The sequence below is a fragment of the Mucor mucedo genome (genome assembly GCF_025094135.1).
Source record: "Mucor mucedo strain NRRL 3635 chromosome Unknown EV154scaffold_46, whole genome shotgun sequence".
NCBI lineage: Eukaryota > Fungi > Mucoromycota > Mucoromycetes > Mucorales > Mucoraceae > Mucor > Mucor mucedo.
Window position 1 is genome coordinate 169,449 of NW_026252330.1, and position 15,186 is coordinate 184,634.

The window sequence follows — 15,186 nt, forward strand, 5'->3', positions numbered from 1 at the left end:
TGAGGATTAAGATTTAGCACTGACTTTTTCAGACTTATGTGTGTTTTGCGTATTAAGAATTGAGTGTTTGGTCGTCATGAATTATGTGTGTATTTTGTCTTAAGAGCCCATTTTTCTATTATCGCTAAATTGACGTAAAGCTATTAAAAAGGGGCATCCGATTTAACATTGTATTAAAGCATTGAAGTTGTATTCAAGTTTTGAAGTTGTATTCAATTATCTGAAGTTGTATTCACTTTGTTTGCAGTCAATCTTCAGTCCCTTTCGTTATTCCTTTTTTTTTTTTATATCTTACTTTTTTCTTTTGGGTAGCTTATTTTCCTTCTTTACAAACTTTTACCTTATTAGATACTAAGGTAACATTATTCATAACTATTTGTACAAATTGATAGCAACGTTTATCAGCTAATATGCAGAGTTACGTTACAATAATAATGTATACCAGTAAAAAATTCAAGAATTTAGTTAGTGCCACTATATTGCGCAATGCTAATTTTTTGTGATAAGCAAAAAGAAAAACAATCATTTTTGCAAATAGTAAGTTGTTCTAGAAATCAAGAATATTTAGTGCCCTCCTTTTTGTTTCGCTTCTGTAATGATTTGCATATACAATATGGTTGGCGTTATATTGCTTTTGTGTAACTTTGATCCATGTGCTTGACTACTTTGTGTAATTTCAATTTTTAGCTTTAGACCAGAATTGGAAAGATATATTTTTTAATGTAGGCACATATAGCTCATGGGAAGAAAAAGTATATCTTGTTTTTCACATGCCAGGAGTCTGTGCGTCAGAGAAGAGTGAGCTGTGTTACAATAAAATTAGTATACACGAGTTGGTAATCATGATAACGATTTTTTTTATTGCATGATTCTAGGTAGTAAACTAATTGTAATACATTTGTCACATTAGGTATATTACAGATATGTTATGAGTTGCTGTATGTTTTTAAAAAAATTATGCAAGATATTGGAATTTACAGTTATATCGAATATTGCAATTACTAGGACATTGATAATTCAAATAATTTGAAACAGCTATTTGTTCGTAGTAATTTATATGCATATTTATTGAAAAAAAAAATGGCTATGTTTTAAAAACATACTGCTCCATAGAGCCATAACTCTTTTTGGATTTATCATTCTTATTAACTCCTGCCTTTTCTTTTCCTTTCGAACTTTCTTTTGTTCTACTGTTCCTTGCAGGATGTTTACCTTTGTTCCTAATTTTATTTCTAGGCATTTCGGAAGAGTATTCATTATCTGACGTAGAATTATCAGGATCGTTTGGCTGGTCGTCATGATATGGCACAATTTCTTTGTTCGAATTTATATCCGTATCACCTGATTCTATAGATCTTGTATTATAGGATTCATATGATCCTGTATTACTGTTGATGGAAATGTTTCTCTTTCTTTTGCCATACTGAATCAATTATAATTGTTAGTCTGTATTGATTGCTTTAATGTATGTTTGCTATCTCACGTTAGATTTTTTTATGACTGATGGCCCAGGATTAAATTGCCTTTGGTAAATCTCAGAGGTTTCTGAAATAACATCCTCTTCTACTTCTAACAATCAAAAGATAAATATTTTGTAGTAATACGCTACACATCTTATCAAGTTTGTCATACCTTGTGAATTACTGATTTCTTCTTGTCGCACACTAGACATTGATCTATTGTCAATAACATCTGCCTTTTTGAAAAATTTTGAAGACGACATAGTACTTCTTGAATTTGCAATGTACATATCAAGATTCTGTTGAGCTGTGTTGCTGCTACCAAAGCGGAAAGGCCTTGTGGTAGACGAGCCTTTGCTTTTACCAGAGGAAGAACTGTATTGGCTGCTATTTTGAAGGTGAGATTTTTTTAATGCAGCAATAATACTCAGAGTATTACTACTGGACAAAGTAGATTTAGACGTTTGGCTTGAATTAGAACTATCATCGTCTAAAATGATTCTTCCAAATTTTTGGAACCTCCTATTGGGGATGTTGGGTGGTTGTTCCTGAGAAAAGGTATCGGACCTCCCAGGGATTTCACTTTCATTTAAACGTGAAGTTTCGGATATTTCATCGTCCACTAATGATACATTATCAAAGTGATGTCTTTCTTCTTCAGAATCTTCAATAATAATGTCATTTACCGAGTAGCCATTTGTAGTTCCGCTTCCTTGGGTATCACCCATCATATCCACACTTTCATTGTTTTCCTGAGTGTTAGCATCCGATTGGCTTTCGATTTCATCGTTATCAGAGTGGAGGAAATTTCGATTATGTTGCATATTAACATCTACAGCAATTTCTTCTTCACTTTCATTTTCTAGATATAGTAAGAGGTAATACAAGATGGTATCAAAACCCGCAATTTAGAGTTACACATGATGATCTTTGGTAGCGTACCTTCAGTTGCATGAAAATCGGGAGGACCAAAGGTTTGATTTACGGAAAGGTTGACCATATAGTAACCATTCTTAACACCTTCTTCAAATTGGTTTGGAGATATGTCGGGATGTACCATTCTTTTCATGTGTTCAGGAATTAATGGAATACATGGCAAAATAAATGCAGAAAGACATTTCAGATGAAACTTTTCTTCGAAAATAGTACCCAAAAATGAATTGCCAAGTGCTTGTTGTTCCATTTCACCATTTACGACCATCATCAAGGGCTCTTTCTTTCCCAAAAAGGCATGGAGATCAATTTGAAAGTAGTCTCGAACGCATTTCTCTAATAAAACTATTGTCGTAATAACTTTGACACTGAATTTACTTTTTTTTTATCAGACGTTAATAAAAGTTTAGACTTTAAGGATTAATGATACATACGCGGAAGAAGCCTCATACAGGTGTATAAATGCCTCATTGTTATCTTCGTCACATACTACGGTATGTGGAAAGCAAACGCCGAAAAATGTGGAAACGATGGATTGAACCATATGCAATATATTAAAGTGAAATATTATCAAATTAGCAAAAGCAGTAAAAGAAAGCCGAATTTTCTTGGATACTTTTATAAGTAATTTTAATTCGACTCGTATGCACCAATAGGTTTTAGCCCACGTTGAGAGCTTTACTAACAGGTGCCACAGTTGATACATTCATGGTTTTCCAAATGATCGAGTTCAAACATGTAAAAAACACAATAAAATGTAAAATATAATAACAGCAAAATAATCGAATCAATATTATACTGCCTGTTTTTCTGAATAATTACATCAATAATTATTTAGAATGACTTCACTTTAAAGCTGGTCTTTGTTGGAGAAAATGTTTATTTAGGTGAATTTTTAATGTAGTACCGAGTCAATGAACCTTATATTTTTTTCATCTCAGCAAAAGCGTCTAATTATTTGGATTTAAAAAAAAATGTGTTACGACTATAAAAGTTTGATGACAGATATGCTTAAAAACTTTGGCAATCATACAAAATAAAAATGCTAAAATAATAGTCTTCATCTATATATTAGTAAAGTTTTTTTATCAGCAAGGCAAATTCTGCTTACTCAAAACGATAGCCTAAAGTGCCGATTATAATTGTAAAATAATCATAAGTTGAATCACGTTTATTGGAAATGTGCTTTTTCTGCTTTTCTTCTCTACATATATATTTATATATATATCAGTGGTTACTCTTCAGTTAACATTATATTATAATCAATGTAAAAGCTTCAATATTCTATAGCTACAGCATGTGCAGTGAGTATTCAGTGCCAATTGACAGAAATAGCTATGAAATCGATTTATCATTAGCATTTGTGGCATGAGATAATAACACTACTCTTAACAGTACACAAGTATATGAATAATGGCTTTAAATGTGTGTGTGTGTATCGGTTTTGTAATTTGCAATTTAATTATTTTTTAAAAAAGAATGTTTCGGCCTTTAAACCTTCTATTTCGACTGTGAGGAATACAAAAAGCTGATTGAGAAGTATAATTGCGACAAATAGCAATTCTGATGTGCAATAATTGATTTAGAAAAAACTTGTCTTCATTTTAAACAGAACTTAACACAACTACTGTTACCAATAGAATAAATATGAGCTGCTTTGAATTCTAATTTAAATGCAGCATTGAAACCCGTCAAAACGACATAAATTTACCAGATATACAAGTTGTTACTTATCTAATATACAGCACAATGTAAGCTTTTGTAACTTACTCAATGACTCCAATAATATAATGCATAAGGAAAACCTGAATTAACTATTCCACACAACGTGGAATATGGTTTTTATTGGCTGCAGTGGTTTACACTGTGTGTTTGTGGTTAACGGTGACAGATTAAAATAACTATTATTCTCCATACAGACGGCTTTGGGACAAAGTATTTTTTTAGGCCAGCCAACCTTTTTCCAAATTTTAATAAGATTTACAAAGCAGTTGATAACTTATTCTTCATGTATTTTTACTATGAATACAATGAATCAGAGATTATTTTAATTTGAGCATTAAACACTGGATCGATCTTACCACCTATTTACTGCCTCAAAAAGTATCATAATTTCAAGCTTGAAAGATTTGGATTCTTTTATGTAGTTAAATTGCGTTTGCTTTGAGTAGTAATAAGATAAATTTAAAGTGCAAGTTAATGACAGGCTATTATTATTTGCCATTTGTGACAGGTAGTTCTAAAAACATTTATCCACTGATTTGACTTTGGTTACCTCTTTTTTTTTAAATCGTTGATTAATAACATTAAATCATGACTATAATCACGTTTATCATTTTTTTTATCGAGACTTGATACTCACTTAACAGTAAGTAGAGATATTACGTATAGGAATTAAAATTAGCTTTACATTTACGCTGCAATCATAGAGTATAAAGATGCTTATTTTATCGTAACAAATTATGAAAATTGACGCACTTAAGTGGTTGCTATGATTTGTTTATAGACTGTTCATTATAAATGACTGAGTAGAGAAACATAAGCAAAAAATAAATAAAAAGATCTATTAGGTTTCTTAAATTTCTTTCTAGAAATTATTTTCGAAAATCTGTGAAAGCAAAAAATTAAGCGGTTCAAAAACTGTATGATTGTTGATTTAAGAATCAGGTATACATGGAAGGAAAAAAAAAGCTTTATCAACTCGTTAAAAAAGGCAATCTAAATAAATATTATGTTTTTTTACAATTAGATTCCTCAACACTCTTTAATTTTTATGCGCTCTTTACCTTATCTTATGTAACTTTCTTTGCAATAATATAGTTTGAAAAAAGAAACATTCTACATTATAATGGTGCTTTATAGTGTTATGTAATCTAAACGTCAGTGTAACATAAATTTCTATATACGTCGATTTTTAGAGTGCATTTTTGGTCTTTGTATTGAGCTGAAACTTTGCATATATCTTTAAAAAGCATTTATAAGACTTGGTAAAAGTCCCAAAGTGTCTAAGTAAAATCCTGTTGACATATACCAATTTATTGAATTTTGGTCGCCGTATATAGAAGGTATACAGATGACCATATACGGCGAGTAAATTTTGACCCCCTGGGATTAAGATCGTATTAAGCCACATTGCGTATCATGGTTTCAAGAAGCTATGGTCTTAGTTACAGGTTAATCCTGTAAAAATTGCGCTTTTAATCCTTGTTTTTATTTTTTTAAAAATTTTACTCGACATAGATAGAAGGTATACAAAGCCTAAAAAAGGACTAGTACTTCCTTCGGAAGTACCAAAATCTATAAAAGGCGATTTTCCAAGCAGGAAGGTTGAGAACAACTTACTAAATGTTAATTTATGTACATATCAGCTCCAGTTTGAAAGGGCACACTTACATTCATAATATCCTTTGCCACTTTCTATTGACTGGCCCAGTTGATATAACACTAACCAAACATCCACCAATGTATACAGAAAACATTCGCGAGCCCTCGAGAGATGTAGCAGCATATCGACATAAACAGTTTTATCAGCCTAAACGAATAAAACATTGCAGCCTAAAAAAATTTTATAGCCTAAAGCAAAATTTTACAGCCTAAAAAAAATTTTACAGCCTAAAAAAATTTTTTTACGGCCCAAGAGAAGAATTTTATACCAAAAAAAAACATTTACTACCTCAATCCGCCGTTATAGCCCAGAGACTAATCTATGCACTCTATTATTATACAATTTATTAGAGAAGACGTATTGGATATTCATATGACTATTACCTTCAGCATATGGCGGATATGTACACATAAATCTTAGGCAATTTAAAATATACAGAAATAATAAATATTGGTGTTTTGTACGCTACATTTATTTACGGTATATATTTTAGTATTGTCTACTACTACATGAAGGACAGTACTTACAAAATAAAAAAATGTTGGCTACAAAAAAAAAGAATACAAACAGGAAAGAAAGGCAGAAAAATTGTCATCCGCAAGTTTTTTATTTATATGAATTATTAAAAGTGCGAATTAGCCTAAAAGATTCTTTAATTATTGACAACCCTTCTTTTGCGACCACGTCTGGCTAATGGAGTATCTTTTTCCAAAGACACATCATCATTTTCTCTACCAGACTGCTCTTCATTGGGTATAGAGAAACTCTCTGATTGCTCTAGTCCGTGACCAGGAGGGATGATCTCTTCATCATCGGACAAAGAGCTTGACTTCTTTTTCGACACTCTCTGCAAAACAAATATTACATTAGTTGCTTAACAATAAACGAACTTCCTTTATTATAATGTACGTACCTTATCTCCCAATGTGTTTGAGCATCACTAGCCAGCAGTATTTCAGCTCCCCAGTGATCCAAGCATTGATCCTAACCTATCTTACCTCTTCTAGCCAGCGCTTCCAAAGCAAGGATATACTTCATCTTGAGCTCACGGGAATGCATACCCCATGTCTTTATGCTACGAACTGGGTTTGACTGGACCTCTGCCTCTAATTGTGTGATGCATGATTTAGCATAATCGCTCAATACACCATACTAGGATTTCAATTCCACGTTCTTCATTTCAATTTCTTCTTGACTTTCCTCAGGTGTATGACATAAATCAGGTCGAACACACAACAAGAACTCCCAGAGTGCCTCTCTGTCAGTAATCCTATTAGGTTTACCCTTTTCGGTTACAATACCAGTGTCAGGCTTTTTACCTCCAGGAAAACGAGCGATACTTCTAACAGCCGATTGCTCGGTCATCTGATCGACTGTTATAAACACGTGTTAGTTGTATGTCAAAGTATACCAATGCCATGTTATGATTACCTCTTCTCAGTGTCATGTCAGTCACGCTCCCTCCAATCAACCGTTCTTCCATGGCGTCAAGACGATCGTTTACCTGGGAGTAGTTCGATCGGATTTCGGTTTGCAAATCAAATACTAGCTTTTGAAGTTCGATGATGGTACGAACCATGTCATTTGTGTTATATGCGGGCATTTTCAAATTATTTTATGATGTAGATTGATAAAAACCGCTTTGCCAGAAAAAACGCGCTATATATATATTCTCCATATTCTTGTACGTCATGGTTTTTACATCATATCCATGAGATAAACCATGCCACTATATAAAAAAAATTAGCACTAGTTGCAATACGTAATGACAGCTGTCAGGGATTCAAAATTGGATCTAGTGGTTAATGCAACTGCGTTAAATACTTTATGTTGGGATTAGATTACGACATCTTTCTTTAGCACTTCCCTCGATTTAATTCCATGATTTTATCACGTAACTTTACATGCAGCTATTGCGACAGTCTTTATGAAAACCATGCTCGAATGGTCGAGCATCAACGAAGAGTAAAATTCCATTTGTTTGCAGTAAGAAGTGGAATGAACAATATCAATACCAATACACAAGATGATGCTGAAGAAGAGCTTACTTCCGTCCAAAATCTTGATGAGCATTATGCGGACGATGATACTGTAATGGAAGAAGCTGCAGGTAATAATAATTAAAAATATAGTAACGAATTTCTAACTTACAATGTATTGCTACAATAACTAGCACGCGATGATGCTTTCATCTTCGAAGATGCGATCAGATACGAGCACTTTGACCACGATTACAACCGTAACATAATCCAAAAGTTTGGCATACGCTTAATTAAGCTTCTGGACCATAACGGTGTTTCAAGACAGGTCCAGCGTGATGTCGTAAAGCATGTCAATGGAAACCTTCTTTCCTACATTGATCCTGTTGCTTTCTCAGGTAAATTAAATATTGACTCACAGACTTCCTTTCATACTAATTGCAATTTAGACTTGGGCGGGTTACTTCCTTCTCCAGAGGCTATTCATAGATTACTTGATAAAGGCAGAATTGATTCTGTGAAAATGTATGATGTGTGTCGCGAAGGATGTTTTCTTTTTGATGATAACGTGCAGCAATCACATTGTATCAACCCTGCTTGTGGTGAAGGGCGATACAAAAACCAAAATGAAGCTGAGGAATCAATTTGTGCAGGCGACATTGCACCTCCAAAAGCCTTTCAAACCATGGCTATGTCTTCTGTCGGAGCTTCACTTGCGGAACTACTAATCGACGACGAAATCTGTGAAGACTTCAAGTACGCAAGCCAATTCAGCGAGTATGATGAAGATGGCGTCTACATTGACATGTCGTCCGGTTCGGTGTACAAAGAATTTCTTCGTCAAAATTTGCGCACACGCAAAGACATCTTCCTTGTTCTTTACGTTGATGGGTTTCCCAACAAATACAAACCTGGAAGCTCTCAAACGTTAGTACATTGCCTGGTGATCAACATTCCTGCTTCTAAAAGGTTTAGAAATTAAATTTACTTGTATATGTTATTTTAATCAAACTTACCTTTTCGTTGTTAGAGCAAAGGAGTCGATGATGATTCCACTGGCTATTTTACCTGGCCCGACAAAGCCCAAGTATATGATGAGTTTTTTGACGCCAATCATCGAGGAAATCAATTCGTTGTGTGCAAGAGGATTCGTCGTTGAAAAAAACAATGACATCGTGCACGAAAGTAAAGTATTTTTGCTCGCAATGACTGGTGATATTCCAGGAATAGCTGATTTAATAAATCATCGTGGACACACGAGCAAATCTCGCTGCAGAATTTGCAAAATTGCTGGCAGACATCACGGAGGTTGCCGTTACGATATGTACTTCTTGGATGCAGGTGACATGAGAACCAAAGACGAATTAGTCAACGGCAATACGGTAAATTATTCAAAGTGTGCAGCAATATTTTTAAGATACTAAACGCAGTATGAATTAGCGATTCGATATGCTTGGTGTTGATCCTGTTATTAGCTCTCTTTCCACCTTCACTGGTACATCTTTTTTTCTTGGTGACGAGATGCATTTGATTGGTAGAGGGCTTGGTACTTTGGTGTATAATCTTTTGGATCCCAAGAAAAACAAAAAGTTCCCTGAAATCATCACTCAAGATGCACAATATACCTTTGGTTTGAACGCACGTAATGACACTATCATCAAAAAGATTGACGAAAAGGTGAAGCAGAGCAGGGTTTACATACCATCAGCTTTTTTAGGAACTTGGGATGGCGGTGTAGGTATCGGAAGAGCTGTCGATTATTTAGACTTTCTCCTGTACATTGCCGCGACTATTATACTTCCATTGGTCCAGAACAATGAAACCAAATGTGCGTTGATGGAATTGGTGGAGGGATGTTCCATTGCTTTGCAGTAGCGCATTTCTTTTAGGGACAATGCAAAAATGAAAGGGTAACATGACAATCAGAGACTAGATATTAAAAATTAGATATTTGTGATAATTATGGGTCAAGAAATAAAATGAAACTTTTGATAACTTTATTGTTTTTTTATAATGGATGACTTCCAAAATACAAAATAGAATTAAATAGAATAGAATTAACTTCGGAAATTTGATTGTCCGAGTTAATTTTACTTCTGTTCCAAAACACTGAAAATAGAATTAACTTTTTTGACCCGTACCATATATGCAAAACTCTACCTAAACAGCTACATTATCAGATGACAATGATGTTTGAATACATCCAGACACCGGTAACCAAGATAGTTTAACTATTATCAATGATGCTCCTTCCGTTCGCACTAAAACCCATCATTTTTATATGCACAGTAGCAACTCACTGTTACTTCTCCTGAAAGGGCAAAAAATACGGTCCTCAGAAGCGTAAAAGAGCCAAATAAATAAACTGTTTTGATAAATATTATCCATAGATCTCATATTTATTATCTGAATGTTATTAGCGTTTATCAGAAATGAATTATATAATAGAAAGACGATTTTTTTGTTAATTTTTTTTTAATTCGGGGGGGTAGGGGGGTCGAATTAACTTCAAAAATTTAAGCGGTGAAATTTAAGGTTAATTCCACGTTACACAACCCAAAAAAATTAAGTCTATTCTATTTAATTCTATTTTCATTTTGGAAGTCATCCAATAATAAAAAGACAAGAAGGATCCCTCTAGTTGAATAGTTAATTTCTGCTTTTATATGAGGTTATTAGTAGTCAAAATAATGTCAATTATTGTGGATTGTGATCGTGTAACCTAATTCAACTACGTTATAATATGGCTAAATACCACAATATTAACGCAAACATTTAGATGTTTTAGTAGCTGGCATACGTTTTTGAATCGAGAGATTGTTCCAAGTCGTATCAATGCGCGAGTGTTCACAGCAAATAACCATTATTTGATGCATCTGCCGTATTTGGTTGAACAGATGGGGCCATTAAAATGCTACTCTTGCCGACCAATGGAGCGGACATTTAAGAAGTTCACAAACTTGATCAAGTCCACGCATCTTATAGGGGCAAATGCTTCGAACGTCCTTCGTCAGCAGGCGAATTATAACAAAATGGCGGTTAGATGTCTGCAGTCTATTCAATTCCCTAAATCTACGGATCGTTCAGACACCTACCGTTCGCATTCCTCTGGTGCCCAAGTCTGGTGTCCGTTTATTCCTCAGTCTTTGCTTGGATCAGATTCGGAAGGAATATGCTTCGGTGTCCCGAGATCGAAGGTGATTGATGCATTGATATCATATTATGATCATGTCATGAATGACGAACTTTGCACTTTGCCCCTGACCACGAATCCCCAACTATTGGAATGTTCTGGAATCTCATGCTGAGGTTCAACAACGCCAGTGTCCAGAACCTTCCAGGACCTTCCAAGACTATCCACGCAACGAACCTCCGCTTCAAAGAGATTAGTAATCATGACTCGTTTCCAAGTATCTCCGACGCCAAGCAATTAGTAATCATGACTCATGGGTTTCGGCCACGTAAGCTGAAACCAACACTAAGACTAATTAAGTAAGCCAAGACATCCTTAAATGCAAACCCATGTTATCTGAAAAGATATAAATACTCCCCCTTTCCATTGCCTTCCCCGTTCCATGTCGATTATCTTGTATCCTTCCCCTTCCCTGTATAATCTATTATTATTATTAAATACTTTGTAAACCACTCTTCCTTTGTCTCGTATAACTAGTAGGCATCTTCTGATATTATTGCTATAATATATTTCTAGCCACGTTCCTGACAGATCATAAGGTTGGGGATGAAATCGAGCAATTGACCTCGTCATCCATTGTGATTGCAAGTCGAGCTTGGAACGATGACTTGGTATTTTCTTCGATTATGGACATAACCTTGAAAAACTTAAAGACAAGAGCAAACAATATTGTCCTGTTTAAGGCTCCCAAAAGTACTGGTCACAGGTAAGCAAAAGACATTTGACAAACTTTATTAGTACTTACAGAATAAAATTTAGATCTATTTCCATTTGGTTTGTCGGTGTGTTTCACTGCTACTTTACACACAAGCAAGAAGGTGAAGAAAATTTTTTGGCTATCGTTGAAGTAATGAAGCAGCCGCAATTCGACGCTCACAATGTTGTGACAGTTGCTCGGAATTCCAGGGGTGACAGATACAAGAAGTACGCTGTTATTTCCATTACAGACATTCTCCAAGTGGTTGGTCTTGTACGGTATTCCGATTCCGCTAACTTTTTCAAGGTCGTTTGGCCGTACATTAAACATACTGACAAGGTTAATCATCTTTCTGCTGGTTCTTTAGCTGATTTGTAAGTTGGTCGTATCTTTTTCTGTTTTGCGTAGACAAGTTTTATTGTAATTAAACTCTCTTCAACAATTCATCTAATGGAGTGATTACTATTTTATTCAATCTGATGTGTTAATTAGCAATGTGTTATTTGGCAAAGCTTGTAAAAGAAAAAAATTTAAAAAATAGGAAAGGAAAATAAAATTAAATAAAAATATTATATTCCGATAGTTGCTTATTTTATCCACCATGTTGCCTCTTTCCGCAACGTGTCGCGGAATTCCACTACGGAGTCCGCGGCTGTGATAGTGTTTACATTTTTTGGTGGATCTTATACTCAACTATGATTCTGATTGAATTATAGTTTGTGGTAAAGTATACTGGTTTACACAGAAAAACTAAAATAAGTTAAACCATAAATCCAGTGTGGTTTTATTCTAGATTAAAAAGTTAAAACTAAACCAAAAGAATAGTATCTCTCTAGAAATTTAACTATCTGTATTAATTGGTAGATAATAAATATTTATAATTGTGACAAGCAGTTACTGTGCTTATCATTGTTTTATGATTGAAAAACTAGATTTTGTGAATGTTATGAAAAACTGAGGGTGTGTCTCAGTATAATTAAAATAGGTATATTTGGATCCCAAAACAATCTGTAGGGTAGCACATAGTATTCGATTTCAGTTTCCTTATTTTAAGATTTTGTCCTGGTCTCTGACGAACGGTTGTATAGCGATAAAGGTATTTTACCGATTTTCTTTTTCCTTCCGCCAAATGGAATGGCTGAAACTAGTTTTTACAATGCGAAGTTTTTTGTTTACCTCTTTATTAATATGCTGAATATGCCATCTAGAACATGGGGTTTTGATAATAAACAAACAGTAATTAAGTTTTTTTCAATAGTAATATATTCAAGGAAGAATATACATGTTTTATTTATTCCATTGCACGTAATATACTGATTGAAAGTAAAAAGTACTTGTTAATTGTAAAAATGGACTATGCCATTGTGGATAATCCTGACTAAACGATTGTGATTGTGATTTTAATATTTAAAGAGTCACGGACTGTTTAATTAGCTCTTCCATGTTATACCAAAATGTATGTCAGCATTCGGCATTACATAAAGCATTACGGAAGTAAACACAGATTTTTTTTTATTATTGTAAATGCGAATATTCTTTGTTGCTTAGTTCATGTCATTCAATTTTAGCGCATTTCTTCTATGCTATGGTCCTTGAAGTCATTTAATTTTGGAAGAAGTAAACGTATCAAATGTACATTACATTTACGTCTATTGCGACTAATTTTAGGTATAATTGGCGTAATTAGCAGTTTCAAAACAAAGTACAATACGTGTAACACTGAGATCAAAATTCGAACGAAGCAAGTGAGAAAGTCTTGCAGACCTGTCTCACAAATCAGAAATTGTCAAAACAAAAAAACTATTCAAGTATCGATTTTAGAATTTATTTTTTATTTTCCCTCTTTTTCTACTTCTTTTCATTATTATAACGTGGCTGAAGATACTGCTAAGGATAACATGTGAACCACTGCATTGCCAGCTCGTCCCGGTTCTGATGTGCTCACTAGGATGCTGTTCAATGATAACTACGTAAAGGATATTATAGTCAAGACCGTCATTGGGAAAGGTATCTGCGGAGATGCGCAGTATGTTGGCTCTGAAAAAGAGGCACCATGGGAGGAGGAAAGATGTCGTCTATTATTAAAATAAGAAACGAGTCGGTAGTTAAACGGAAGCCTAGTGATTAGCTGGAGAGATTATGTAGTATTTAAATAAAGATGTTATTTAAATGGAATAACCTAGTTAACTAAGACTTATGATTAAGAAAATAAAAGATAATGTTTATTGAATAGAATTGGAGAGGATATTTATATGTTATGGATCATAACCGCAGTTACTGCGGTTATGCCGCGGTAGAAGAGATATTGTCAGGAACGAGGGAGGAAATGAGACAGGCAGGACAGGACAGAGAATGAATAGCTTCTTGAAGCAGGTTATTTATTTAAGAATAAAAGGGAAGAAAGAAAAGAGAAGATGATTATGAAATATATCTGATAAAGAAAACTGGGAGAAGTGAAATTTATCAGCTATATTTATAGAGAAAGAAAAACAAGAAATTAAATAAAAGAATAAGCAATGACAAAAGTTAGTCATAGCTTATGTGGATCATGACAAAGGATTTAAAGAGCTGACCGATCAATGATAAATATTGAGTCTGAAAGCTGGTTACTCATATTGCATATTTGGGGCATAAGATGTAACAGGATCATGACAGATATTGACTGCGGAAGAAGTTACAATCGCCGATTACTGAATTGATGACATAACGGCTTCATGACATTATCCTTTGGCAACATCTTCGGAAGAGCTTTGTTCTGTTATTATTGAAATCCAAATGAATGTCACGAAGGAGTTTGTTTGGTATGTGGTACAGACACACTAGCATGAAACAGCCATTATACGTAGCTCAAAACTGTCGGGCGCGCATTTTTTCGATTTTTAAAAATTATGTTAATCGATGAGTTTTAGTGATAAAAATAAACCAAAAATACGGATAAATAGGGTAGACGTCAGACTATCGGAAACAATTGAAAACGCCCTGGTTAGAAATTGATTTAAAGAGTAAAATTGAAAAAAACGGTTAAAAGTGCCATTGTTGGTAGTGATACATTGTTAAGATGACAAATATAACCGGGTTTACTCAATTTGAAAATGATGTATTGAAGAGAGCGCGCAAAACAAATTATTGGTCGAGAAAGACGCGTTAAAACATGAGTGTTGTTAATACGGGTGGAATTTGAAAGGGAAGGTGGCGATATATTGTCGTGCGGAAAAAAAATTAATTTTTTAATCATTTTTGAACATTTTCATCATTCTTCTTTTTTTTTGAATCTTTTTTTTTTGTCTTTTTCTCTTTTTCTTTTAAATGTTTGCAATAAAAACAAAGCTAACCAAACTATTCAAGATGCTCGAGAGGCAGAAAAAGGGGATGAAAGATAAAATAGAGGATAATACACGAGGATATACGCTTGTTGTCTGAAAGTATAAGTTCAGATTATAAAGTCGTGATGTATGATTCAAAGTGAATATGCACCATGGACAAGTGGGCAAGAATATGTGCATTGAAATAAAACCTAATATAGACGGGATATCTTGGTG

At 34.1% G+C, this 15,186-nt stretch overlaps 1 protein-coding gene across 1 annotated transcript; it reads right to left on the reverse strand.

The window, feature by feature from the left end:
- Window positions 1-2,322: 2,322 nt before the first annotated feature.
- EV154DRAFT_420865 (uncharacterized protein) lies at window positions 2,323-2,937 on the reverse strand (the record flags this gene model as incomplete). The annotated part of the gene is made up of 2 exons (XM_051595974.1): window positions 2,323-2,770; window positions 2,828-2,937. 2 exons carry the CDS (start codon window positions 2,935-2,937, stop codon window positions 2,323-2,325), a joined length of 558 nt encoding a protein of 185 aa, XP_051457561.1.
- Between the last annotated feature and the right edge of the window lie 12,249 nt (window positions 2,938-15,186).